We start from the raw sequence: 26,124 nt of genomic DNA on the forward strand, positions 1-26,124 counted from the left end.
ATTTGGGAATTAAGTTGCTTCGTCACATCCCGCGTTGATCATCTAGACCGACCTACACGTGACTAGCCTCTATATTAACGGAGTATACAACTACGTTGGCAACCTGTTGGCTACTTTATAGGAGAGCTATAAGAAGAATCCAGAAGAGATTATGGTAGAGAATACAATTCTAGTTCATCTTTACATGTAAAAAGATGAGTACACAACAATGCCTTTTCAAACCCATGCCTTCCATGAACGCCAAACCCATGAACAGCTCACATCCTTATAGAGCCTTGATACCTTGGAACACCTTATTTGCTTGTAATTTTTCATCAGCCTGAGCCAGATCACGCATGATTTGTCTCTTCTGCTCCGCCGTCATCTCTTTGCCCTCAGTTGCCGCCTTCCATTTCAGTAGCATTTCCTTGAGGAGCGCACTGCCCTCCTCCACCTCTTCCTGGGAGTATTTGTCAAGCGAGGCCGCCGGAAGCTGCGCCTGGCCATCTTCAGTTGTTGCCGAAGTGAAATCTTCAAGTTCCTCGGCCTTCTGGCGGGCCATGTTGACAACCTTATCCGGGAAACGCACGAGCTCGGCGACATGAATACCGAAAGACTGATCACAGATTCCTGGCTCCACACGGTAGAGAAGGGTGACCTGGCGCTTCTTCTTTTCCTCGGTTTCAGCTTCACTCTCGCCCTCATTGCCGTTTCCAATGAAGGCCACGACGTGCAGGTTCTTGACGGCCTTTTCATATCGGTCTGCCAAGGCAGTGAGCTCGTGGAAGTGAGTTGCGAACAGGCCAAAGCAGCGGATCTCGGTGACAATGTGTTCTGAGATAGCCCAGGCCAGGCCGAAGCCGTCGTATGTGCTAGTTCCACGGCCGAGTTCATCGATGATAATCAGGGACTCCGAGGTGGCGGACTTGAGGATGTTGGATGTTTCAAGCATTTCCGCCATGAACGTCGATACACCCTTAAGCTGCGAGTCGCTGGCTCCAACTCGAGCAAGAATGCAGTCGAAAATAGTCAGCTCGGCCTCGGTACAAGGGACGAAGCAGCCGGTCTGTGCCATGAGTGCAATCACACCAATCTGTCGGATGTATGTGGATTTGCCGCCCATGTTGGGACCAGTGATGATGAGGAAAGATGATTCATCGCGAATCAAGGAAACATCATTCGTAATGAAGGAGATATCGTCCTGCATTTCCATGCAAGGATGCCGAGCTTCCTTCAGAACGGTGTTTCCAGTTCCCCGAGGGTGCATCTTTGGGCGAACGTATCCGGAAGGCGCATGCATCGAAGCATGGGCAAAGCTTACAATGACATCGAGGTGTGCCAGGACACCGGCGAGTTGCTCCAACACCGGGCAATACGAAGCGGCAACGTTGACGACCTCGTTAACAAGACCGGTTTGGGTTCGGTTGTAGTTCGAGGACAGTTGGTCATGCTCTCGGCGAAGGGACTGCATGTTGGATGTGGTGAAGTATACGCCGTTCTTCTGCGTCGAACACTCCTGGTACTCTTTCTTATTGCGAATGCAACCCGCCTCATTTCGAGTGAGACGGAAGCACCAACCGTGTACACGGTGATTCTCCATAAAGAGCTTTTTCTCCATGTCTTGATTCAAATCTTTTGAAACTCGGCGGTGTTCCATATCCATGTCGTATCGTAGCTTGTCCAGCTTCTTTCTGATGACTCGCAAGCCGTCATCGAACTCGGGTTTGATAATGAATTCATGATTCTCCAGAGCAGCAAGATCCACCGTTGTTTCAACCATCTCCTCAAGCATGGCCAAACTGTCAGAATAACCACGGAGCTTAGACGTGTATTCCGTCTCTAGAGGGGTCTGGTACTGCTCGTCCATCACATCACCTAGCGTGCTCACAAATCCAGGCAGACGAATGGCAACCTGGTATGCTCGGACAACATCTTCCAAGTTGGCCTGCTTCCGCTGGAAACGTTTAGCCAACCGGTAAAGATCCGGAATGGAACGTAAATGTTCTTCCTGCATAGTCTGACGCAGCTCGGTGTTAACAACAAATGCCTCGACCAACTGCTGCCGTTGCTCAATCGCAGCCAGATCCATCAGAGGCTGCTTCAACCATTGGGCTAACAAACGACTTCCCACAGGCGTCTTGCAGTGATTCAGCAAACCGAACAAACTCATACTCTTAGCCCCGTCCCGCGGACCAGGCATAAGGTTCAGCGCGCGGAGGGCCGAGGCATCGAGCTTCATATACTGCGACAGGTCATGCTGGTAGAGCTGGTACTGGCCGAAGTTCGTAGGATCAGTCAAGACATTAAGATACTTGATGAGCGCCGACGCAGACCCCATAGCCAGTTTGAGTTCCGTCTGAGGCAGCGTACCGGCAGACCTCTCATCCCTCAACAATCTCGTAAGATCCTGCTCGATATCCTTAACACCGAAGTCGGCAACAGGCCTCTCAGAGATAGCAATCCCACAGCTATCGGCGATAGCCCGGATCTTCGCCAGCTCGACGTCCTTGCGAGCCACATCCATGGTCACAAGACACTCTTTTACACCGAGCTGAATAACCAACGACTCGAAATTGGAGTAGATATCGTTATCGAGGAATTCACTCACGCCCAGCTCGCGCACGCTCGCATCAGCAAAGCACACGCCGACATTCCGGGCCTCGGCTGCGCGAGCAGAGATCTTCACGGCGAGAATAATAGGCGAGGAATCCATTGACAGCGCGCCCACGCTGCCGAGCTCTTCTTCCACGTCCTGCAGGTTACCGGGACTGGCTTGTTTCGCCAATTTCCAGTTGCTCTTGCCCGAGCCGGCCGAGGCGAAAATCTCAACACGCTTGTTCAAGCGGAAGAGGGCTTCGCGAAGGAAGTTTCGGAAGACTGTGACGCTCATTGTGACGGAGGGGAGACCGCCTGTTTCGCTGCGGCCTAGGTTGCGCAGGACGGAGGTTGTTTTGTAGACGGTGCGTGCGATGAATTCGGCATCGGTGCCGTGCGAGGAGTACCAGTCGCCTCGGTCGAATACGCGGATGGTTTCATTATTATCGGGTGTAGGGAGGCCGCGGTAGAAACCAATGAAGCCGACTTCGTCGTCGACCTGTGTCGATTCGGTGTTTGAGTTAGTGAATGCTATATTGGTGGGTTTAGGGAATATTCGATAGCTCAATACATACCTTCAAGTCAGGTCGGGAAGACATGGTGTCGGTTGATGTGAAAAGAAATGCAGCAAAGGACAATGCAAATGCTGGTGTCAAGGTAGTTTGGACGAGTCCAATTCGACGCGCTGGCAGAACTCGCGTGGTCCGTGCACGCGTCGCGCGTTAAGTGGGTGGGACTACTCCGTATTACCAGGGGTTTGAAGGGCTTTCTTCAAAAACCAATTTCGGTGGTTATTTTTTTGGCTATACATAGGAAAAGTAATCTATACTTATGTGTCGTATCGTCTTTTCCTTTTTCTAGCCATCCATAAAAGGGGTTAAAGGACATAAAAATATACCTAGGAAGACTACTAAAGAAACGAAAGAAAAAACATTCCAAGGGAATCCGTACAAACGTTTGACTTTTCTTGTAGTAATGGTATTATGATTGGGTGTCCGAGGACCTAATTGCTAAGTACTACCTAAGGTAGTGGTTAATGTTAACTAATAGACATATGATAAGGTACAGGGTATCGAGCGCTGATGCAAAACCGCGAGCAGACCGGCTCTGCGGATGTGAGGTATCCAACAATGAAAAACAAAAGAGTAAACCAAAAGCAGAAAAAAAAACATAAATCACAAGAGAGTAGTCTGCACACAAGACGCAGACTTCTCCGAGTCAGCCTTCAGCTGGGCGGCTCTCGCCCCGATATCTTTGGCAGAGACATCTTTGCAAGACTTCAACACGACCGACTTCATCTGGCCAACAGTAACCATACTGATCCAGTCACCAGCCACCTTTGTATCCGACAGAATCTCAAGACACATCTCCACCTCCTCACGGGGAATCTCGCTGCGGACCGAGTCACGGACATGCTCGACCATCACATCGAGCTTGAAGGGCTTGCGTTGGGCTGCAAGCATGGCTTTGATACCATTACCCACATACCCTGCGGGACGCAACAGGGCCAGGATCCCAGCTACCTCCTCCACCCGATCGGCGGCTGCACGTCGCACGAGTTCCTTCTTAGCAGGCGGGGGAGGTAGCTTAGACTGGCGTAGCTCCTTATTCTTAATTCGATCGAGCAGACTCTGGCGACGGCTGACCGTTGCCGTCCGCTCCAGGGGAGTTGTCTCTGCTGACTCTGAGCGCATTCTCTCAGCTTTCAAGCGGAGCAGACCACCCTTCAGATCCTGGAGTCGTTGTTGGCCTTTCTGGAAAACAGTGAAAGGGGTAAGCGACTCGTGGATTGTGGAGAGACCGAGAGACTCGATGAACAGAGTTGCTTGGGCTTCCTCATTGGCATCCCGAAGGGGCTCTGGAGCCTTTTCCCACAGCAAGTCCAAGGCTTCTTCGAAAGAGTCTTGCAAAGCTGGAGGCTGCACATTGACCTGCACGGTGCGCTCCATGCAAATTTTGCCGAGTCCATAATTCGCCAGACGATATGAAACGTGTTTCGCTTTCGAACTCTGATCCCAAACCCACACAAGACGCTGCAAGTCCTTCATCTGCACCTTGCGCTTATTCCAGAGGCGGGTCACACTGCCAAGGAATTCCCGGAGGTCCGCAGGGGTGCTCGAGCCATTGTGGGCCATGTGAATCGAGAAAGCTTGCACAAAGGAGGAGTGAAGGTTGAGAATATCGTTGAAGAACGCAGGCCGCTCGATCGCTGGGGTTTCCTCGTGCACTGGAATAACCTTCTCGAAGTTCAGGGTTCGTTGCTTTGAAGGGGTTGCGGGTGTCGAGGGCGCTTTCTTGACAGGGGCAACCCGTCGACTCGGGGTCCGAATTGGGGTCTTCGCGGGCGAAGCTTTCTTGGGAGAGACATAGTGGCCGCTGCGTGGTGAGGAAACGGATAATTCGTTGAGCCGCAAAGTTTTCGAGGGCGTGCCTTCCTCCTCAATTGGCGCCTGTCTGCTACCGTTGTCGAAGTTTTCGAGTTCCTGCAGTTTGCGTTTTTTGGAAGGCGAGACTGGAAGTGATGCTATCTTCTTTGCCGGTAGCTGCGGAGTAATGCCGGCTTTGGTTGCCCGAGTGAAGGCTTGAATGGCTGGCTGGGCAACGCAGCTTGACCGGGAGGTGCGCGGCATCGCGACTGCTGAAAATTTTTTGCTGGTCGAGGGAGGATAAATGAAGAAAGGGCGATGGATAGAACTGTATTATAATAGACAAGGTAAGAGATACCGAAATATTAGAAGAAAAAAACAACAAGTGGGAAAGTGCACAAAGTGGGAAATGGAAAGTGGGAGGAGATGTCAGAGAAGGTGCAAAGGAGAGACGCGTTGGAGGGCGCGTTGAAAAAACCACACTAGCCGTTTCGGGTTAAATGGAAACGCGTGAGCGGGAACTATATGAACTTCAATTTAAGTATGGAATATAAGGGTACTCGTTTGAAAAGGAAGAGAGCGGCCTTGATATAATAAATTCTAGAAAAAGAATTGAGTATAAAATACAAGAAAAGCTCCAAGGCCAGGCATTCTCGTCACTACGGTAATACTCCGGAATTGGAATGTCAGTGTGTCCAAGCTCAGCGCCTAGACATTTCTTCACTCCGATGCATGGCAGAAAATCAATTCCAAATTGGTCTCTACTATCGAGAAAGGACTGCATGACAATACTCAGTTTCACGACGCGCCCTGGACAGACCAATACCGAATGCATTACATACTGGGCATACATGAACTCCAGCTACACTGACATTTACAACAAGAAACACGCATAAGTTTCATAGACATGGAATTCTTCGTGATATTCTCGAACCGACCAGCGCCGTAATAGAATAATAACATTAAATCGTCGAGGCTCAAGGGCGACAAGAAGCTTATTTCTTGCCACCCAACCAGCCAGAGACAGCACCCTTGGCTTCAGCCGCTTTTTGCTCGACCTCGCGATCGATCTGGTCAACATTGCTGTTGATCTTATCCCTATTGGCATTGAACTTGTTCTTTGCTTCCTCGCGGAGCTCATCAAGCTTTTCCTTGCCCTCGTGAGCTAAGTCGGGGACGCGCTTGCCTTCAGCGCGGGCTCTGGCGATCTAGAATTGGGATGGTTAGTATGATATGTCACATTATCTGCAGATGTGGTTGTATGGAGTATCGAGGACAGATTCTTGAGTGACACCATCCACAGAATAGAACTTACAGCATCATCAATATTGGCACCGGCTTCCTTGCCGACGTCCGTGCCAGACTTCTCGGCGTTGTTTGTACCTGGGAGCTTCTCGCGTGCCTTTTCAGCGTCGACTAGAGTGGAAGAGGAGAGTCAGTTCAATGTCCCGGCAATTCAATAGCATTGTGGGAATTTGTCAGACAGGGCACGTACTTCTCAGTTGGTGCTTTGCTGCTGAAGGATCGCCGCCGGCAGAGTACAAGTAGTAACCGCCTGCGCCCGCCGCAGCGAGACCCAGAAACAATGGAACCCGGTTCTTCGACATGATGTGTAGTGGAGTGTTGGGAGGGGAAGATGTAGAAGGTGTAATTGAAGTAAATGCTGGGGTCGACAGGTCGGAGTATCCTTGGTTTTATAGGTAGTTCTCGAGACCGGGGAAACGAGTCGACTATGACGTCTTGTTCCCAGTCCTTGTCCGCATGTACTAGAACTTGCCTCTGTCGTTTATTTTCTTACTTCGTTCCCTTTTTTTCTACCTCTCAGATACTATTTTACTTTTGATATATTACTTGATCATTGGATCTTGTTCATTAATTATTTTAATCCCTCAATCTCTCTTAAATGTCTACAGTATTTTCCCAACTTCGTAGAAACGTACAGGGTTACAAGTGGGGATGAACCAAGGCCCAGTCCCGGAGAGCTAAACTTCCCGTCGACGTCACCTGCAAGTCATTGCCTCATTCCCTATCCGGTTCTGGGGTTTTCTTACTAGCCACATCTGACTGGATGTAGAAGAGCGACACTTTTAGACCTACCATGTACAATCCATACAATATGGTAATGTTTCCGATCTTCTACTCCACATCCTTACAAGCTCACTACCCCAATGCTCCATTCTCAACTCCCTGAGTGTATACTTGCGTGATCTTTTAAAGGGGTTCTTTGCATGGATTTGTACGTGAATTGTGACTAGAAGAAAAGCAGCATCAATGCATTCCAGTCATATTCAGATCATAAAAGATATCAAAAGCGCCCATAGTTATAGTCCGTTAAAGCGTCAGGCACAGTCCACCCCCAAAAAATATAGTAAGACACAAAACGAAACGAGAAGGTAGAGAGAGGGAAGGGACTCGGGATGGGAGAGATGAAGAACCCACAGAGAGAGCGAGCGAAATGCAACACTCAGTCCCACCGCGGTCCCACCGTGGACCACGACCAAAAATGAAAGAGGAACCAAATGATCGATAGGGTATCGTCATGCACATGAATCCATTCACATAAAACTTCCCATGCGAACGCCAGGACATGCATCTCAGGACTAAGAACTCATCCGAAAAAGATTGCCATCCAGAACCGTCAAAAAAAAAAATCATAAACACAAATATAAGACCCCCGAACACAAGTGAAAGAAAGATGGGCTAGATTTCCCGGTCGTGTATCAGTTGTCGTCAAAGTCGTCAGTTCATCAAGGGTCTCGCTATCACAAAATGGGAAATATGAGAATCCCCGAAATATATAAATAAAAAAGAGTTGGGAAAGCCAAGAAAGGCCAATGGGCTGAATGTTGCAAGTAGGTGGGCGGAAAGAGTGGTTGTAAATTGGGAGTAGGAGATAGACGGAAGGTGGAATGCCAAGTATATGATGATCACTCTCCAGCTAGTTGCAGGAAGCGAAGATGACTTTCATATGCAAAATGGTGCGGAATGGTATAGAACAGGAGGGCTTTGTCCAGACAATTTACAGGAATAGCTTGGCTGCTCCTTTATTCTCGCTTGTGGCAACGGCGACAAGAGCTTCCAGGCGACCCATGCCCGAATTTCGGGCAGGAGAGTCTGAGAAGACGTCGGGTCTGGGCTCCCGGTCGTTGTGGGCTTCATAACCGTCCGCGTGGGAGGATTGACGACCACAGATCTATGACGGCGTTAGTAACCAGGGCGATAGCCGTCCGTTCGAACAGGAGTTCCTACCTGTGGAGGGTGTTCGGAAGGTAGCGAGGAATCCTGAGATTCAATATACCCGCTGCTGTGCACAATCGCGGGATGATACTCAAGCGATGCGGTGGATGGAGTGTGCACACCCTCACTGCTACTGGAATCCTCGGGGGAGGTTCGTGTGCGGCTCCCCGTTGAAAGGCTCGGGCGATGCCCCCGATACTCTTCGGGGCTTCTTTCGGCCATTGGGCCAAATGAAGGCTGGTAGGAAGGCTGGTAGGATGACGAGGGGCGGGAAGAGACATTTTGGAGTTCCGCGAGCGTTTGTTGACCCCATTGAGAAGCGGATGCAGTGGATGGGCGTCGGTCTCGGATATCCAGTCCGGTTAGGTTATGATGCAAAGACATATCCCAGGACACATGGCCTCGTCGGTGACCAGGGCCGGAGATGGGGGGTGGTGGACGGTGGGCTGGCTGTGTGTAATTGAATCCAGATCCAAAGGCAGGGTTAGGTGGTGGACGCTGGTGGCCATCAAGCTGCATTGGGCTGGCTTTCCTGGTGGGTGGGGTCATTGGCCGCTGGACTACTTTGTCGAAACTCTCAATTCCGGGGAGTCGGGGTGGATGCTCGGTCGAACCGTTGGCGCCGAATGAGGCCGGTACATTGTCCGGTGTGTGATATTGGTTTAGGCCACTGGTTCCAGGCCGTGGAAACCCAGTGTACGACGAAGGGTGCCAAGTTCTCCTCCGCATCTCCGCCTCAGCCGCGCTTAGGGTGCCCTCGTCCCGAGATACAGAGTAATGTGTGCTAGTGGGGCTTGCAAATACGCCAGCCGCGTTTGGATAAGGTGCGCCGGCGGGGGTGTGATATGCCGGAGGATATGCGTTGCCGTGCTGTGCGAGGAAAGGGTTGCTGCTCGTCGGCACTGAAAGACGACGGGCAGCCGTCTTTCCTTCCCAGAACCCATGTGCTGTACCAGACATGGGCGAAGCAAATTGGGGGCTTCCACCAGTAGCAGCAAACATATTGGAGGGGGTGTATGGGGATCCAGCTGTCGAGGGACCAGGAGCGCCACGGATCTGGGCCGGGGGTGTGCTCGGGGGTTCTCCCATGGAATCCATTGCCAGTCGGGATCGAGCTGTGGGGTCGTTGGCCATGATTAAAGGCGGGGGGCGCCGGCGAAGTTCCGGAGGTTGGCTGAATGTCGAAGCGGTGGACGCAATACTCGAGGTTGACAAGTTCCTGCTATGACCTCGGGTATGACCACTGATACTGCCTCCGGTGCCTGCCCGCGCCCGACCTGGTGGCCGCACTCGATCTGTACGGACCTGGCGCTGGAACCGTGTGCCCGTGGCCGCTAGCGAATCCCCAGGAATCTCCTCATTGACATGAACCGTTTGAGCATGCTGGCGGAGGTTGTCGAGTCGGGAAAACCGGCGAGAGCAGTGGCACTGGAAGGGGCGTTCGCCAGTATGTTTTCGAATATGGCGAGCCAGGTGTTCGCTCCGGGTGAAGCTCAGATTGCAAGGAGGGAAAGAGGTGCAGAAGAACCGTTGACCTTTCTTCTTTTTCGAGGGCGGTCCGTTACTCCCTAGGTTCTGATCATGATCGGAATCGTCTTGTTCTCCCTCCGAGTCGTGCATGTGTTCGTCAGACGTCGACGGGGTTCGAGTGTGGGTCAAGGTTGTGCGGGATGAAGCGTCGCTACCGCGGCTGTGGTGTGAAACTCCGTCCGGAAATTGCTCGGTCGAAGAAACGTCCGGTGTTACCGACACGCCATTTGGGTTCGCACGGGGTGTAGCTTCTCCATCCATCGCGTGGTCTTCAGGGGCCGAGTTGTTGACAGGGAGAAAGGAAGCCATGTCGACGTAAGAGGGTGGGAGGCGGAAGTGATGTCAGGTCTTCGGAGAGCCAAATGCGAATGTTCCTGACCACCAGTCGCAAAGCCGACAATCCGATCGGAATAATCACCCCAGGACCAGTTGGGATTCTATATGTCTCTATGTCGAGTCGTAAAAACCGCAGCGCTACGGAGAAATCGGAGATCAAGACGCGGAGTCTGGTCGGATTGACTGTGAACATTTGCGCAAATTCAGTAACCTGAACACTACTTGAGTGGGCCAAGAAAAAAAGAGAGAGAGAAGAGACCAAAAGAGACTCGGAGAAGATGCAACACGTACGATTTGAAAGTGCGCTTACTCTGGAAGAGAAAGAAGAGAAAGAGGGGCGGAAATAGAATGTGTGTACAAGGATCCCAAACGCAAGGGCGGGGAGAAGAGGTCAAGAATGTAAGAAATCAGAGAAAAGGGAAGGTCGTTAGCTGATCGCGATCATCTCTTGAAATATTTCCAGAAAAAAAAAAAGAAATAGAGATCCGATCAGCCGGGTAGGGGGGAAAAATGAACCAAAAAGGAAAAAAGGATGTGTATATAAAGGTATATACTAATAAGAGAATATAAAAAAAAAAACAGAAAATGGTGACGATGAGAAGAAGAAGAGGCTTATCGGGGAAGCGAGGGGCAAAAAAAAAAAAAAAAAAAAGAGTCAAGAGAGTAAAGAGGAAAAAGACAGGAACTCAACAGGAACTTAAAGACCTTCCGGGGCTACCGATGCGAATCATTAAGTGTTTCACCAGATATCCGCGTGTCTCCATTTTATTCAAAAGGCACCAGGCACCTCCATGATTCATTAGTGACTTGAACTACTTGAACTACTTGAACTTATTGGAGCTACTTTGAAGCTACCTGGACATTGACTTGGGGAGATTCAAGTCTAGACCTAGTTCTTCCCTCGATCTATAGAGGAATGTATTATACAAAAGTAGGTTAAACCATTGAAATCGAGGGTTCTTGACGTTAACCATCTTTCCCAGACCCTGGAAATAGGCACTGCCAAGCCTCGATAAGTTTGGTTCTTGGGGAGAAGAAAAAGGTCGAGACTCCTTTGGTGGAGATTTTAGGGTTAACCTCGAAATATACTCCTCCATTCCCCCCTCCCCTCAACCATATCCCCCCTTGCATCGCGTGGATGTATCGCACCTCGTCATACTCTTAGAAGAATGGTTACGCGGTAGGGGAAAGAGTTCCGAATGGTCCGCCCCGATACGAAGTCTTCATACAATATTAATCCTTTGCTCGAGCCTTCTTATGGAGGATCTTACATTGGCTCAAGCCCATGATAGTTAATTTTAGATTACACCTACATGTACTCCGTACTCCGTAGACTGCGGGGGTGTTGATAAGAGATAGATCTCATTTTCATCTTGTATACATTCTACAATATATGGAGTACATAGGTGCCCATGGATATGTTCTATGTTCTATACATTCTAGAACATACCTCTTTCAATACTTATTACTCCGTGAAAGAATAAGAAAAGAACTCGTCATTTGGGTGATCCGACAGCTCCGTTGAAACCGCATTCAGGCCGCTCTCCATCTGAAACTTTCACCCCCTGGGACTAAGCCCGTTGGCCCATCGTGCCTGCGTCGCTACTAAACTTTCCCCCCACTTTCCCTCGAGTCCGCAAACGGCAACTCCCAACCTTGGGAAGCCACCTGGGCAATGCTGTACAACATCCTCAGATCCCTGGTTCTCATGTACTTTAATGTACTCTATTCGTTTGACTCGGACCTTGGGGTCAAATACCTCATCGGATGTGACGCCACGGCCGATGTGGATGATGTGCTTATTCCCTTGAGTTGAACCTATTTTGTACCTCGTAGCAAATCAAAAATTCCTGACCATGTACTGTACCGCATTGGCCCTAGATCGGCCCCATGGAGGATCAGTTATGATCCAGCAAATACGATTGGCGGGAACCAAAAGAGGCGAGATACCCTACTCCGTACTCTTTCCATGGAAGACATGGTTCCCCTCCTTGACCAAGTGCGGCATATTATTCTACATTACGTATATATAGTTTGCGGAATATGATTCGGCGATGTGAACAAATACTATAGGTGAAATAGGTGAAGATGGGGCTCCTACCGCTAATCCGAATGATCGACAGTTTAGTTAACCGTCACGGGAAAAGTCCTGTACGGAGTACAGCGGAGAAATACAATCTACCCACGTTGTATATCCATATAAATACACCGAGGGGGTCAAAGAAAACCCATAGATCGTCGCTACGTCCCACGAGAAGAGGGGAAAATCTCAGACCCCGGGTACCTGTAGATACATCTGCAGGGTTGGCAATGAGGCGCACGGCCAAGTAGAACCAGGTACCAAGCTGCAGGGCTTATCGATAAACCTGAATTACAGCCGGGGCCTTCCAGGGCTGTCCGGATCGGTGGATATGCTGACGTCTTTGACTTGTGAGATCTCCAGGGCTACGGTTAAAACTTCCACACCTTCCACCTCTTCCAAGGATCATCGATTTTTGTCTTTTTTGTGTGGCGGTACTTTGTACTCCGCACATTTCCACTTGTTATTGTTGTTGTTTTTTCGCCCCTGGAGAGGCGATCTCCGTTTGCCTTTCCAGCGGTCTGCTTATCTGACTGGTCATTGACCGTTTACTGATCAGTCCAATCATAGGCCATGCTCTGCATCTCATACCAGGTCCATCCATGTAATTTGTACCTGATTATGTGTCGGGGTGCGTACCTGGGTGGCCACGTAGGAGCCGCCTTATAATGTGACCACAAAAAGAATTAACAAAATAATATTATTGTATCATTTTGGTTATCTCATATTATATAACAGTATCTACTTCGTATAGGGTGAGATGACTAGATAGTATGCACCAACAACACATCATCCAGCATCCAAAGCACCAATAAACCTTAATCCCCCCAGCCCTGGAGACACCGATACACACACATAGTACATCCAATAAGTACCAGGAGGCTGAGAGTTCCAATTCACATGTGAATTCCAGACCGGACGAAACGGACAAAGCGCACTATCTCTGTATTCTCTAATCCATACCCATGCCATTCCCCCCATCTAATTGGACCCCAGCCCCCCTCCTGAGCAACTGACATGCATCTGTCCCCCTCTGCATCCAGGGCATTGAGTCAACATGCAGTGCGCACACCAGCTCCCAGCCACTTTCAGAACTGCCTAGAGATCCCCACCACCGTCGTGCACAGCGTGGGAGTCATCTGACTCCTCTGGAACACCCATTGCGCTCAGGTACTTGTACGACGTACTTGCAGAGGTAGATCTACCCGCTTATCTGTGGCACATCTCACGGAGTATTTGTGTATGTATATGCATTTATGCGTGAGGATTGTTTTTCCGATGTTCGGAGGTTTTATTTTGGATTCTGTACGAGCTGACGGATTAGGTCCCCACAACCTGGTGTTGAGATAGTCGGCTCAAGGTACATACGGGTTTCTTTGTTCCTGGTCAGGTACGCTAGTTCGCGCCTTGGCTTTGGGGCGCGGCTGGTTGCTGGTACCTGGGACTTGCGTGTCCGGGTGTTGGGTGCTTATTGCTTCCAAGGGTCTGTTGCCCATGGTGCGACAACAAGGTTCGGATATTTATAGTAGTGGTATAATTCAACGGTTAGGGGGATATGGACTATGGTTATGAAATAACTGACATTATTCTAGATTGAGTACATAAAGATGTTCAGGGTGAATAGCAAATCAAATGTCTAGGACGTGTGGTCTGTAGAGGAATGATCACGAATTCCCTTTGTAGCAACTATTACCGGTGGAAAAGCCAAGTCGACATATATGATGCTGACCGTTTATTTCCATTGAGTATGGCGTATATTGAGAGCTTCTATTAGTTCATTTCCCAAGATCACCCCCGGGGCCGTCCACATTCAAACGCTGGAGGCTCAAATAAACATATTCATGTGTATGTAATGATAGGACAATTGAGGGACTAGAAGCTTCCGTTTGTTTGTCTCTTTCTAAGCTTCTCTTCATCTTCTGCTCTCCATCTCCAACTCACTCTCTTGCTCTTTCCCACCTCTATTGCCCCTCCCCATCCTCCCCTATCCTCACTATCTTCCCCTTCATCTCCCTCATCTCCCTCATCTACCTCCTCCCCATGTCTTCCCTCCCTCCCTCTCCCCAAAGCTTATCACGCCATGTAACCGCTTAGCGTGTATGCAGATATTTCTTCTGGCACATGCTGAGCGCGCCCCTAGGCACCAAAACACCCTCTAAGGGATGGAGCAATTACTGTGCTGAACACCTTATCCGTGGCAACTGCAACGCAAGGGTCGACATAGAGACCAGTATCCTGAAGTCAAGGTCGAATGTCGAATGCTCAAAACAGAATTCCTCCAGCAGCTCCGTCCTGGCTGTTCAGCCCACAAAGGAGACGAGCCAAGATCCAAGTGGACAGGCACATGGACAGTGAGTCGCGTATTTCCTTTTTTTTTCTTTCTTTGTCACTCATGATGATTGCAGTCGTTTTAACCTTCAATTCCCGATTAGATCCACCGTTTGTAGGCAACAGCACAAACAAAGGATTCTTCGATCTTGGTTACCAGGCATCAACAACAAGAAAGGATCCTTCGATTTGGCTGCCTCAACCGTGAACCACACTGCCTCTTCGCCTTATCTTCTTTCATATTCTGTTTCTTTCCTTCATGCTCCTCTGTCCAGACTTCTGACAGAATATTTGAGTCACAATGAAAACCGGGATGTGTTGTCGAGGTAGACACAAGTCCACCTTTCAGCAAGTCCAGCAGTTTGATATCGACCTTCTGAGTGGTATTGATGATTGGAAGTCCTTTCCCGAGCAACTTGAAAGCCTGATACATGCCAAACGAGACTGTCTTCATCTGACCTCTGTCACTGTCGACCGGGAGATTCGATTCTGCATACAACCGTCCTTGATCTTCGAAGCTCCATCTACCCGATTAGTACCATCCTTTCAAACCAGACTCTTGGATGCAGTATGATATCGGGCCCAGACTACGTCTGGCATGACACCCATCTTTTGAAAAGGACAACCAATACTCGCGGCAATATCGAGCCTGCAAAACAACAATCATTGTCTGGCAAGAAGACGACGACGACGAAGCAGGTGCCCAGTATACGCCCGAATCTTGGAGAAGGGAAACATATCGCGGCTGATTGCTCAATTCCTAACCGTTGCCACGCGTCCGGTTCCATCGAACGCCATGTTCCCTCAGGAGAGATACGAATGCATCCTTGGCTATCAGCGTTGTGTTTTCAATTTTCGACTTTCGGAATTCGTCTACCAACGATCATCGTCACCATACCATTCATTGACGACCTTCCCATCATGACCGACGGCAACAAGGCAATTCTTCAGGCGATGCCCACCGATATCACGTACATCGTCTTCGACCGACTCTCGCTCGAAATCGAGACCCTGCTGGTAATTTTGCCTCGTGCTAGCAAGCGCATAGCAGAGAAGGTTCATCGGCACTTGTGCTAGCCTCGATGTCGGCATCCCGGACAATGATGCTATTATTCATATTCGCCATGCCACCCGCGATTCCCTTCAATCGATACGCTGCAGTATAAGACTATCACATAATAGAGCTCCAAGATGTGAGAAAACTGTGTGCCGAGCGATTTTGCAATCGATTCTCAGCCTGTCTTATTTTTCGCTTCTCCGCAACCGAATTTGGAGATGTGGGATCGCCTCTTCTGCAAAGCTCCAACCTAGAATTGGAGCGATAGAGTTCTAGGAGCTCTTGACCTGGATCTCTACTCTCCGACATCGTTATATCCAGTGCTTTGCTGCTGGGTGGACATTCTCAGATGCGCTGTGAATGGCTGCAGGACATGTCCGTATGCTGAAACCATCGCTAGTGCTGACACTATTATTATAGTGCAGCCAGTGGGAAGAGGAGGGAAAAGGAAGAGGGAAAGAAAACGAAAAAGCCAACAAACCAACAAGTACCAAAACAGGCTGAACTGAACCGAAAAGTGTGCCCAAACGAATTCCCAAACGAAGTCCCAAATAAGTGGAAGGGCTTGAAAACGAAACCAAAAGAACCGAGGAGGCTTCAAAAAGAAACCAGGAACCGAGTCGATGAGGCTCGAAAAAGAAGTAAAGAGCCGGGGAGAAAAAGAAAGACCTAGAGCCTGCAGGGTTCTGAGCGGCACAGAACCGAGCTGGAAGGGTCCAAACGAAGGGATTACCTGGATTGAACATCCCTCAAAGGTTGGAGAGCCGAGGAGGCTTCAAACAGGATATCAAGACCCGGGGAGGCCGCAAAAAAGACACCATGAGCCCGGAAGGCCGCAGCAAAAGCACCATGAGCTGGGAAGGCTGCAACAAAGACACTATGAGCGGGAGGGGCTGCAACAAAGACACCATGAGCCGGGGAGGCTGCAAAAGGATACCAAGAGCCTCGAGGATTCTGCGCGGCACCAAACCGAGCTGGAAGGGTCCAAACGAAGGGATTACCAGGCTTGAACTTCCCTCAGAAGATTGGAGTCGTGATCTCTCCACGCATCGCAGATTTATCCCGTGATCATCTGAGAAACTTGCACGGTCATCGATGCCACTCACGAGAGAATGCTCGGTTTCTTCGGAATGACTCGAAAAATAAGAACTTTGAGCCTGGAGGGGTCTTAAACACATCAAAAAAGCCCTTCTCTAAAACGAATCCAAAAAAGGTCGTAGGGGTGGGTCATACGGTGTTTGGCTATAGCTTTAATCCCAATGATACTGCTTTTGGGGAGCCTGTCCGATGAAATACGACAAGGTGGATTTGGTAAGTTTCATGGATGTCATTCTAGAGACGTTTCTAACAGATACTTCTACAGATTACTCCTTCGAACGCAGCGACTTGCGACTTCCAGGAGGACTCCTTCCCACCTCTTGGATTGCTGCATGGAGGCTCCTTTCCAGGCTTATCTGTTCTGTTACTCACTGAACGGATGGACCTTCAAATTTCAGGAAGTACTCATCTTCCAATCCGAATCTTCAATTCCCTCGTTAAACATGAAAGGAAACAGAAGACTGGAAAAGTGGCTCCAAAAAGAGTAAAAGAGCGGAAGAAGATCTGCAAGCTAGATGAACACTCGCTTCCTCCAATCAAAGGGCCGACTCTTGATCAAGACAGGGTGTGCCCAAAGGTCGACATGGGAGCGGAATGCGTCTATGCATATATATATGCATAGATATTCAAGTATTGATATACATCTACTATCAGAAAATCCACCCCTCCCCCCCTTTCCTTTTCTTGCTGGTGCCAGAGGGCTCCATTCTGGGATACGCAAATCTAAGAGACATCCTGACACGACCAAAGATGAGGAACTGTTTGGATGCCTGATGTCTGGTTGTTAGGTTCCCCTAGCTGATACTACGGCTCATTTGTTGTCCCAATGGAAAGAGGTTCCTTTGTTTTCTCTTCCCCATTCTTTGGTAGCAGCCCTAACAAAAAGGTTCTCTTGACGATTGGAATTATGGCCTGCAGTACGTGGGTCCACCACGCCCCCGCCCCCCCCCCCCCAATGACTTGTTGTCCCCAAGCGGCAATAACCGCTAATTGGGGCAAATGAAGTCCTAGGTCTTACGTGTGCTGGTGCAAAAAGCAAAGCAAAGCAATCCTTCTTGTTGGGGAAATCATTCAATAAGAAGAATTTATGCCAGGATTCGTCGCAAGGACAGAAGTCTTCTGATGGTGTCGATTGTGGTTGACGCCGGCGACCACTTGCCAAAAGGATGGTCACCCCACAGAAGTTAAGACTATCGGAGTGTGAGGGTGACGTTATCGCTATTTCATATCATCTCTGAAGAATATAATCGTGCGGCACTGTGTTCTGACGCTCGGGATGCATTAGGGCCAGGGATAACACATGGTACATTTGTTTTTTTTGGCACTGCTCAAGAGCCCCAGAAGTTGCGGACAAGGAAATACATTCTCCTGTCCGATGATGCACATTATCTCGTGAGTGCTGCCGCAGAGCAGAGCGCGAAATCCTGCTTGTTGGAAAATCGATGAAAAAGAAGGGCTTCGTCAACATTGCCCACAAGGAGAGACATGTACCTGTATCAACAGTCGAACTTCGATATGCGTTTCTATAGTCACTCAAATCCCTATTTTGCCCCACTTGAGTCATACTGACTGGGAACGTGAGCGGCCCTATCGAGTGGTGAAAGTTGACACTGTCGGGGTGGGGGTGATGCTGCTGTTATTTTACATCATTTCCGAAGGATATAATCTGGCAGCGCTATCTTATGTCCCTTATGCTGGGGCAGTGCTGGTACAAGCATGCATGATCTGCTTTGGGAGTCATTCGTGGATATCAGAAATTCCGCTGACAACGAAATGCATTTTCGAACTTGATGGTTTGGAACTGCCTGTGTGATTGAGTACCAACTTGAGCGATGGAACTCGCAAGGATCAATCAACATGTCTGCCAACCACGGGTCGTCGGTCCCCGGAAATCGGAATGTGCTGGACTTTGCGGAAAAAGCATCTTATCTGGTTCTGCGACTGAGATGAAATGTTGGAAGGTGCGAGATGATCCAGCAATCTCTTAGGAATGTCGGATGGGCCTCCCTCGGTGACAGCAGGATCTCTCAACCGACAGCGAATATTGCTTGGAGCATGACATATTCTATGGAATGACAGGAAGTCAGCCGATCTGTACAGATACTCACACGAGTGGGTTCTCTGTTACATTTGCTGCTTGGAAGGCTGTGCCATTTTGCCTTTGATGCTCATGGCTTGCAGTTATCTAGTGATAGCTTGCTGTATACTTCCAGTTCCTCAAATATTCGCTGCTGCTCGAACCTCTCCCATTCTTGGGGGCTGGGCTTTCCTCGATCTATATTTCCTCCGCAGGCTTCCACTTCGGAGTACGAGTAGTGGAGCTAGGAAGACGTGTCCGATTACACCGAGAAGAACGGGTGAACACGAATGGTCCTGGCTTGAAACGAGTACCATGCGTTTCGTGCTCCCCTGATTCTGGGGTTGATGCAGCAAACAGAAATTAGCGAGGGTCTGCGATTCGTATGCTACGCTTCAACGATGTTCCATACTTGTGGAAATATGGAAAGCGAGACATAATTGGAATTGCGACAAATGCACGCATCCTGGGGTAAAGGCCATACATACAGCAAACATGACGAACCCGAGAGGAAAAAAAGATATGCCTGCACGCGGTTCAGATCTTTGGCATTCATTTCGACCGAGTCATTTGGTGATGAGGCGCAGCGTGTCCAGACTATCTCTTTCCGATAACAAAGACAGATGGATCAGGGCTCTAAAAAGTTCGACGGCATGATCCGGACAGCAACGCCTATGTGGAACATGCTTGCCGTTTGACTTTGTGGCCCACTCTCTTATTCTCTGGTGGAAAGAAGAGTATAGGTTTTCTCTATATGTAGCTTCCATAACCTCAAACAATTTCTCCCTTTAATTACTCACTCCAACTTTCACTCATGCTAGAATTCTCAACGTTAAGTGTAGCCCGTACCTACCTACATATGTACCTAGGTATGTACGGAGTAGCTATAGGATCTTAACCATATTTATATTTATTATATTTATGACCCAATTGGGTACCTAGGGGTTAGGTTAGGTTTTCTAGTAACTGTGCCAAGCGCCCAAAACATAGCTCTATATATTGGGTGCTTGGCACAGGTATAACCCAAAATTGGGTTGAGTTAGGTTGGGGAAGCCTAGTTGCGGCTCGTCGCTCTCCGAAACTATAGGCCAATAGCGAAAATACCTAGGTACCCCCACTACCCCTAATTTGGCAGTCATGTAGAGCTGAAGGCAAGGGCGTTCAATACTTTGCATGTTTCTTGGGGATCATGGGGTTCATTGGCATATGTGGTTACTTCAAGGCGTCCACTAATCTATTTTAGAAAATTCCCAGACCGACTCTACTTCTACTCCGTATAGGTAGCCTAAAATACATATCACATTCAAAGCATATAAATACTCACCTGAACACCTCTAATCAGACTGGTACTGCAACCCATCCATCTTCCACAAACATCGAAAACCCCCATTCAACTAGCAAATATGAAAGTCTTCACACCAATCTTCGTGTTAATGGCATTCGCTACCTCCCAGGCAATTGCTGCACCTGCAGGTAAGCCCCCTTTTACTTTCAATCCCGCCTATTATAAGGCTAATTTAATCAATTACAGTCGAGGGTGCGGACCTAGAGACGCGTGCCGACTTTTGCGTTGATATTAGTGTATGCCACAGCTACAACTACGAGGGTGGCTGCTATAGCGAATGTAATAGGCCCGGTCAGGGTTACAGTATCAAACAAGAATATCGGAAAAATGCCGGCTCGTTCAAAATTGGGACCAAGGGTTATAACTGCCAGATTGGATCGTGAGTTACCACCTAGGTCTGCTAAACAGAGGAGCTAATATATTGTCAAGATCCGATCAGGGTACGGACCCAGTGGACTACCCTGGAATCAAGAGATTCAAGGATGGATGGATCAATAACATTGAAGGATATCAGTGCAACAAACTCAAATGATAGATACTGTCTAGGGGCTTGGGGGTTACGTCAACTGGCGAGGAAATGTGTTCCGTACAGTGACCTAGGTAGCATGGCTTCTGCTCTGGGTTACAGAAGGCACTACAACGTAGTGGTAACTTCAATATAACGTCTCTAAACAGATGTGTGCGTTGTTAGGTATAGAGGCTGTACAAGTCTTATTCTATGAACCAAAAGAATTGGATCTGGATCTCGCCCAGAAGACTAGGATATATCAAGTTCGGTGTAGTATACCACTCTAGATAGATGATGCCATACAATTATATTTGTCATTAGAGTTGTACTTAGTCCCTTACGACTGACCTCATCTATCTCGTACCGAATCTCGATTCCCCTTGTGAAGACTCGGTGGAATGTACATCATGCTTGCAGTAGCTATAGGATCACCGTCCCAGAGGACCAACAACGGAGCTCACCATCACAGCAGCTTCTCGCTCCCAGTTTCCAACCACCACTGTATCGGTTCCAGGTCGGCCCCTTTCAGCCAACAGGCTGGTAGCAGACACCTGTGACGCACGGAGCACACACTCTTTGATTTCGATTCGTAGTCGATCACGGTTGGATCGCAATGTACGAGAAGAGACACCGCCTCGGCTGACGATTTCCTGGACACGCGGGGCGAGAGACGAGGCGAGGGAGCGCCAGTAGTAGGAAGGAAGTGATGTGGTGTCTAGAGCCTGGAGAAGCGGCTGCAGGAGATTAGATTTGTCTGAGGCCGCTGTTTGGGATTCGGTGGCAGGCTCGTCGGTTGTGATAGTAGAGGCCAAGAGAGGGTGTGGTGGTGGGCGGAGATTTTTGAGAATGTTCTCCAACGCGACTATATCTTGGCATCGTGCGGAGGTGTCGATGAGGGTTCGGTCCATGGTTGGGAGTTGAGTAAGAGCCCGGGCGAGGGAATTTACAGAGGTCATGATCGCTGTGTGCATGAACCCTCGTAATGTTGACAATAGGAGTTCGGGCTTGTAGTCGGCTGCAGTGATTTCGCCCTTTGGTGCAGGCGAAAGAAGATATAGAGTTGTGGCGGCGGTTGCGAGCCGTGCTCGCGCATCGCGGGCTTGCTTATAGCCAGACGGCATGGATGACTGGCCATTGGCGCTTGCCGAGTTCGAGGAAAAAGAGAATCTGTTGATGGTCTGTTGCGCTCTTGACTTGACCATGTTCTCTGCGGGGATGACAAATTCTCCGCGTAGAGTGCGAATGACCTTCACCCGATCCAAACCGTAGCCTTCCTCGCCCTGTGTAGTGGCTGAGAGCATTTCTCGCAGATTCAAAATCGTGTACGCTGCTCGTTCCAGGGCACGGAAGCCATCTTTCCCGGTTGACGGTGAAGCTGCTCCATCCGGTCCTGCTGAGGGTGTCGGCCCTGTTGCGCCTCGGCCTGTGATTTCAGAAACCTGGCTCTCCAGCTGTCTACCCAGGTTCAGGCAGCGCGCGACAGCCCTTGCTAGGCGGACAGTTGCAAGCGAGTTTTCAGCAGCAACACGGGCTTCGTCGGCTACTTCCCATTTTTGTATAACCTCCTTTTGGAGGCGCTCGTACCCTTGAGTGACAGAAGAAATCTGCGTCCCTGATTCTTTCAAGATATTATCGGCGGCAGCAGTTCGGCTTTGGGTGTGTGACAGCAATGGGAGTGCTGATCTTGTTGTCAATGCATGGATATGTGTGTCAATCTCCTGAAGATCAAAGAGCACCCGTGACAATGGTGTTGACAAATCCAACGGGGTATCTGTTGCATTGTTTGTGCTTGTCACCAATGTATTGGCGAATGAAGATGGGGAGAAGTCTGGGTCTAAGAAGGCCTCATAGTCTATGTATGACGGATCTCCTTCCGCCATGATGGGTCTAGACGCGTCCAATGTTTATTTCAATGGGGCCGCATAAAAGAAAAGAGCAGTGAAGTAACTGAGGAACACCTTTTGAGCTAGCCAATCAGGGGCATGTGGAGTTCAGAAATAATATGTCTTCAATGCGGCTCTCAATGTTTTGACATCAGACGACTTGGTCATTGGAGGAGAGAGGGATATTGGCCTGGAGATAGGAAGCCCACATGGCTGATAACGGGTCACGTGCTGCTGCTTAGTCATTTTATACATCCACCCGTGGACCTGCCCAGGCATCCTTTCTGTCGAGATTTACGGAGTAGGTGATGAAGCCTTTGCTGAATGTGGATAGTAATATAAATCATATACTATAGACGATCAAGAATAATCTTTTATACCCAGTTCATGAAATAATACATATAATGTGGCGATGCAGATGCAGACAGATTCTATAGATTTGGAGGCAGAGAGCCAACCTCGGACACCTTGACCAATCCTATAATCTTGTACCTCCGGAGTCAATACCTACATTTACTCCGTACGGTGTACAATATAGTAGATACTAGATTTCCACTTCAAATTCAAATTCCAAATGCATTCAAATGCATTGGCTGCCAACGCCTTCCAACGACAGAGCGGGGTTCCACATAGATAAGAGTTCGGAGTTAAGTCCGAGAACCAGACCTCATGAATATAAACCCTGAACATCCAAAGGCCCAATTTATGAGATAGTATTTTAAACCAAGACAATTCAGATAATTCTCCACCATGTCGACTTCTACAACGACAACACAGCAAGAGCAGTCCGTTCGCGTGATCAATGAAGATCAACTACCTCCGCTACCACCAGCGGCAAACGATGCATCGTTCCAGGGTCTGGCTCGTGGAGGCCGAAATGGCACCCTAAAACTCCGTGGAATTCCCACATTCTCAGACCTGACCGAGAAGCGTAAGTGGATGAAGGAGCACATGGCTGCTGCATTCCGGTACTTTGGCAAGCTAGGCTATGGGGAGGGTGTCTCCGGGCATATTTCGATGCGAGGTAAGTGTGACGCTCTCTATTTTGAATGAAGTATACATTATGGACGAGAAAGAGTGTTCTGACAACTTGTAGACCCGATCCTCAAAGACCATTTCTGGATGAACCCGTTTGCAAAGCATTTCTCGACTATCAAGGCTTCGGATCTTGTTCTTCTAGATGCCGATGGATTCGTCGTCGATGGTGGAGCTCAGCTGCCTGTTAATGAAGCTGGGTTCCTGATTCATTCTGAGATCCACAAAGCACGCCCAGATGTTACGGCTGCGGCGCACACCCATGGTATTCATGGAAAGACGTGGAGTTCATTTGGAAAGCCAATTGAGATGCTTACACAAGGTTAGTTGCTTTTTCCTTTCACTTGAGGTGACATTGGGGGTTGGACTTTGTGCTAACAAGACCTATAAAGACGCATGCAATTTCTTTGGCAGAGTCGGTGTTTACGAAGACCATGGCGGCATTGTTCTGTCGGCAGATGAAGGAAAGGCGATTGCAAAGGCATTGGGCAAGGAAAACATTGCTTGTATCTTGCAAAACCATGGGTGAGTCGATTTTCGCCGTTGTTTCTTCTGTATGCGTCTAGTTATATCTGGCTAATTCGACTTTACTTATTTGCAGCCTCTTGACTGTCGGCCGGACTGTTGATGAAGCAGCTATCCTCTACTCTATGCTGGAGAACGCTTGCCAGTCACAGCTCCTTGCTGAAGCAGCAGCAGCCAATGGTCTTCCAAAGAAGATCATTAAGGATGATGCAGCCAAGTTCACCGCCGATGCTGCCCAGAACCCTGTAAGTGAAATGAATATATAAACCCAAGTGCTTGAGAATATGCACACTAACAACCTTTAGCACAACTTCTATACTGAGTTCCAGCCTGAGTTTGATTTGCTCGTCGAAGAGACCAACGGAAGGTTCCTTCAGTAAAGAGTCAATAATATATATGCCAGTTTCCAATTCGCTTCAAAGCTCTTTTAAACATGTAGCATATGTATTCTCCAGGCCTAAGACAGGAAGTACTCCCACCGAAAGATGAAGTTCAGAATCACTTTTCACTTTGCAAGGCTGCCCGCAAAGGATACGATCCTAAAAGGTAGCAGTGCAATGTAGGCTAGTCATTGTCCATGATCTTATCTATATATGCGCACCATAGTAGCTGGATGTACTTCAGGCACCTTTCAGATGGCTATCTAGACGACTACGGAGCCGGGAAGGCAGCATAGGAAGTCGAGAGAAAATCATGAACTACAATTTCTGTCCAGGGCAGCTTTGAATGAAGCGCCCTGTAGAAGCTGTGTTGCCATCAGACTTTAATCTAGATAGCACATAGATACTTTCTTCATAACAGATAGCACAAGTTTTCACTCAGTTGCATCTGACGTTTGTTGAGATAGATGCCAGTCTTAGGTACAACGAGAGACAATGTCTCTTTTCATGAAGTAGAGATTATACACGATTTTTGTTTTCATATAGCTCGTCAGATTGTCAGATCGAGAAAAAAAAGTACAAACCTAGCAGGTATTAATGTAAACAGGTATCGAACAAAATGAATATGGAAATCAATTCCTTCAGAACAAACGCCATCTATACAGATGCAACTGCCGCAAGGGTATACAAAATGGAAAAGATGCATCAAATAGCCCATGGTAGGCTGGGGCGTGAGAAGAAAGAAAAAAAAACGGTATAATAGGGCAGCAAAAAGGCGTTCATAGCCCCAACGGGGAACATCAACGATGGGGGGAGAGAGCGAGGGCGCGCGTTAGCGCGGATTCATACAGCATGCTCGCCGGTATGCTTCATATCATCCATTTCATATTCTTGCAAGCTGCGTTCTCGACCGCGGCCGCGGCCAAAGCTCGACTCCTGCTGGCCATCGCCGGCAGATGCTTGTGAGGACGGGCCAGCTTGGGTGCTGTCACGATGTCCACCAAACTTGATAGGCTCGAGTTCGCGTCTTTGGCATGCCCACATGCCGAGGAATGTCATCATGGCTGCACTGGAGAATTGAAGTCCCCACCAAAGTAGATTCGAAGGGAGGGAGTGGGTGTACAAAGTAGTGGCGATGAGGTGAAGGAAGTGGATCGTCAGAGCGAAATCCGGGACCAGCTTTGAGCGGGATACGAAAACAAGTAGGAAAATGACGCTGAGTATCCCCGAGTGGAGATTATAGTTAGCCGGCTGATCGGGATACTGCTCGCAATGTCGAACTAGTGGACAACTCACCTAATAAAGCAATTCAACATCCACACTAATCCCAACATCCATCCAATGGTCGTATCACCGCGCAGAGAGTCCCAGCCAAATACCAGGTCTAGCGAGAATGGTGCGCCATAGACGATGGTCGTGAACAAGATGAGGACCGTGGCGCAGGCATAGTATGCGAGCTGCAGCAAGAGGATCTTGCGGACGATCTTCAGCGGAGGGAGTTCGGTGCGCGACCGCGCTTGCGGACGTCGGCGCGCGGACATCAACTAAATAGACAATTGGGGTTCCTGTCACCCTCGTGGATTCCGTTCAAGGTCGAGGTGTCAAGGTGGCCGGATTGAGCTCGGCGCCCGAGGCGAGGGTACAATGGTGGAGGCGAAGGGAAGGGAACATGCAATGCTATTCGGGCCGGCGATCCAAGTGAAATTCAGAGATAAAAAGTGTCCGCTGCCAGAGGCTTCAAAATTATATGTAAATTCCAGAACGT

The 26,124-nt window shown here is 49.0% G+C and overlaps 11 protein-coding genes across 11 annotated transcripts; 4 read left to right on the plus strand and 7 right to left on the minus strand.

Annotated features, from left to right (window-relative positions):
• Positions 1 to 265: 265 nt before the first annotated feature.
• Positions 266 to 3,191, minus strand: N7455_002063 (mismatch repair ATPase MSH2; the record flags this gene model as incomplete). Its single annotated transcript, XM_040951831.2, has 2 exons — positions 3,150 to 3,191; positions 266 to 3,073 (listed from the first exon to the last, which is right to left on the minus strand). The coding sequence occupies exons 1-2, from the start codon at positions 3,171 to 3,173 to the stop codon at positions 266 to 268; spliced, it is 2,832 nt and encodes a 943-aa protein (XP_040817863.1). The 5' UTR covers positions 3,174 to 3,191.
• A 558-nt stretch (positions 3,192 to 3,749) lies between these two features.
• Positions 3,750 to 5,204, minus strand: N7455_002064 (DNA replication factor Cdt1 C-terminal domain-containing protein; the record flags this gene model as incomplete). Its single annotated transcript, XM_040951293.2, has 1 exon — positions 3,750 to 5,204. The coding sequence occupies one exon, from the start codon at positions 5,202 to 5,204 to the stop codon at positions 3,750 to 3,752; it is 1,455 nt and encodes a 484-aa protein (XP_040818666.1).
• A 731-nt stretch (positions 5,205 to 5,935) lies between these two features.
• N7455_002065 (uncharacterized protein) lies at positions 5,936 to 6,547 on the minus strand (the record flags this gene model as incomplete). Its single annotated transcript, XM_040951278.2, has 3 exons — positions 5,936 to 6,148; positions 6,256 to 6,356; positions 6,436 to 6,547. The coding sequence occupies 3 exons, from the start codon at positions 6,545 to 6,547 to the stop codon at positions 5,936 to 5,938; spliced, it is 426 nt and encodes a 141-aa protein (XP_040817898.1).
• Positions 6,548 to 7,959: 1,412 nt separating this feature from the next.
• N7455_002066 (C2H2-type zinc finger protein) lies at positions 7,960 to 10,016 on the minus strand (the record flags this gene model as incomplete). The annotated part of the gene is made up of 2 exons (XM_040951803.2): positions 7,960 to 8,133; positions 8,190 to 10,016. The coding sequence occupies 2 exons, from the start codon at positions 10,014 to 10,016 to the stop codon at positions 7,960 to 7,962; spliced, it is 2,001 nt and encodes a 666-aa protein (XP_040818469.2).
• A 5,005-nt stretch (positions 10,017 to 15,021) lies between these two features.
• Positions 15,022 to 15,528, plus strand: N7455_002067 (uncharacterized protein; the record flags this gene model as incomplete). The annotated part of the gene is made up of 1 exon (XM_040951984.2): positions 15,022 to 15,528. The coding sequence occupies one exon, from the start codon at positions 15,022 to 15,024 to the stop codon at positions 15,526 to 15,528; it is 507 nt and encodes a 168-aa protein (XP_040818102.2).
• Positions 15,529 to 16,327: 799 nt separating this feature from the next.
• On the plus strand, positions 16,328 to 16,576 carry N7455_002068 (uncharacterized protein; the record flags this gene model as incomplete). Its single annotated transcript, XM_065604214.1, has 1 exon — positions 16,328 to 16,576. The coding sequence occupies one exon, from the start codon at positions 16,328 to 16,330 to the stop codon at positions 16,574 to 16,576; it is 249 nt and encodes an 82-aa protein (XP_065462705.1).
• A 1,878-nt stretch (positions 16,577 to 18,454) lies between these two features.
• Positions 18,455 to 18,760, minus strand: N7455_002069 (uncharacterized protein; the record flags this gene model as incomplete). Its single annotated transcript, XM_065604215.1, has 2 exons — positions 18,455 to 18,671; positions 18,735 to 18,760. The coding sequence occupies 2 exons, from the start codon at positions 18,758 to 18,760 to the stop codon at positions 18,455 to 18,457; spliced, it is 243 nt and encodes an 80-aa protein (XP_065462706.1).
• A 1,326-nt stretch (positions 18,761 to 20,086) lies between these two features.
• Positions 20,087 to 20,560, plus strand: N7455_002070 (uncharacterized protein; the record flags this gene model as incomplete). The annotated part of the gene is made up of 3 exons (XM_040951303.2): positions 20,087 to 20,156; positions 20,215 to 20,407; positions 20,458 to 20,560. The coding sequence occupies 3 exons, from the start codon at positions 20,087 to 20,089 to the stop codon at positions 20,558 to 20,560; spliced, it is 366 nt and encodes a 121-aa protein (XP_040818509.2).
• Positions 20,561 to 20,964: 404 nt separating this feature from the next.
• On the minus strand, positions 20,965 to 22,416 carry N7455_002071 (putative Golgi transport complex component Cog5; the record flags this gene model as incomplete). Its single annotated transcript, XM_040951484.2, has 1 exon — positions 20,965 to 22,416. The coding sequence occupies one exon, from the start codon at positions 22,414 to 22,416 to the stop codon at positions 20,965 to 20,967; it is 1,452 nt and encodes a 483-aa protein (XP_040818032.2).
• A 753-nt stretch (positions 22,417 to 23,169) lies between these two features.
• Positions 23,170 to 24,359, plus strand: N7455_002072 (class II aldolase/adducin domain protein; the record flags this gene model as incomplete). Its single annotated transcript, XM_040950954.2, has 5 exons — positions 23,170 to 23,443; positions 23,516 to 23,776; positions 23,847 to 23,979; positions 24,056 to 24,224; positions 24,285 to 24,359. The coding sequence occupies 5 exons, from the start codon at positions 23,170 to 23,172 to the stop codon at positions 24,357 to 24,359; spliced, it is 912 nt and encodes a 303-aa protein (XP_040818463.1).
• Positions 24,360 to 25,202: 843 nt separating this feature from the next.
• On the minus strand, positions 25,203 to 26,122 carry N7455_002073 (protein SYS1; the record flags this gene model as incomplete). Its single annotated transcript, XM_040951115.2, has 2 exons — positions 25,656 to 26,122; positions 25,203 to 25,575 (listed from the first exon to the last, which is right to left on the minus strand). The coding sequence occupies exons 1-2, from the start codon at positions 25,898 to 25,900 to the stop codon at positions 25,203 to 25,205; spliced, it is 618 nt and encodes a 205-aa protein (XP_040818090.1). The 5' UTR covers positions 25,901 to 26,122.
• Between the last annotated feature and the right edge of the window lie 2 nt (positions 26,123 to 26,124).

Source organism: Penicillium solitum, assembly GCF_028829755.1.
Source record: "Penicillium solitum strain IBT 25940 chromosome Unknown utg000001l_segment0_segment0, whole genome shotgun sequence".
Taxonomy (NCBI): domain Eukaryota; kingdom Fungi; phylum Ascomycota; class Eurotiomycetes; order Eurotiales; family Aspergillaceae; genus Penicillium; species Penicillium solitum.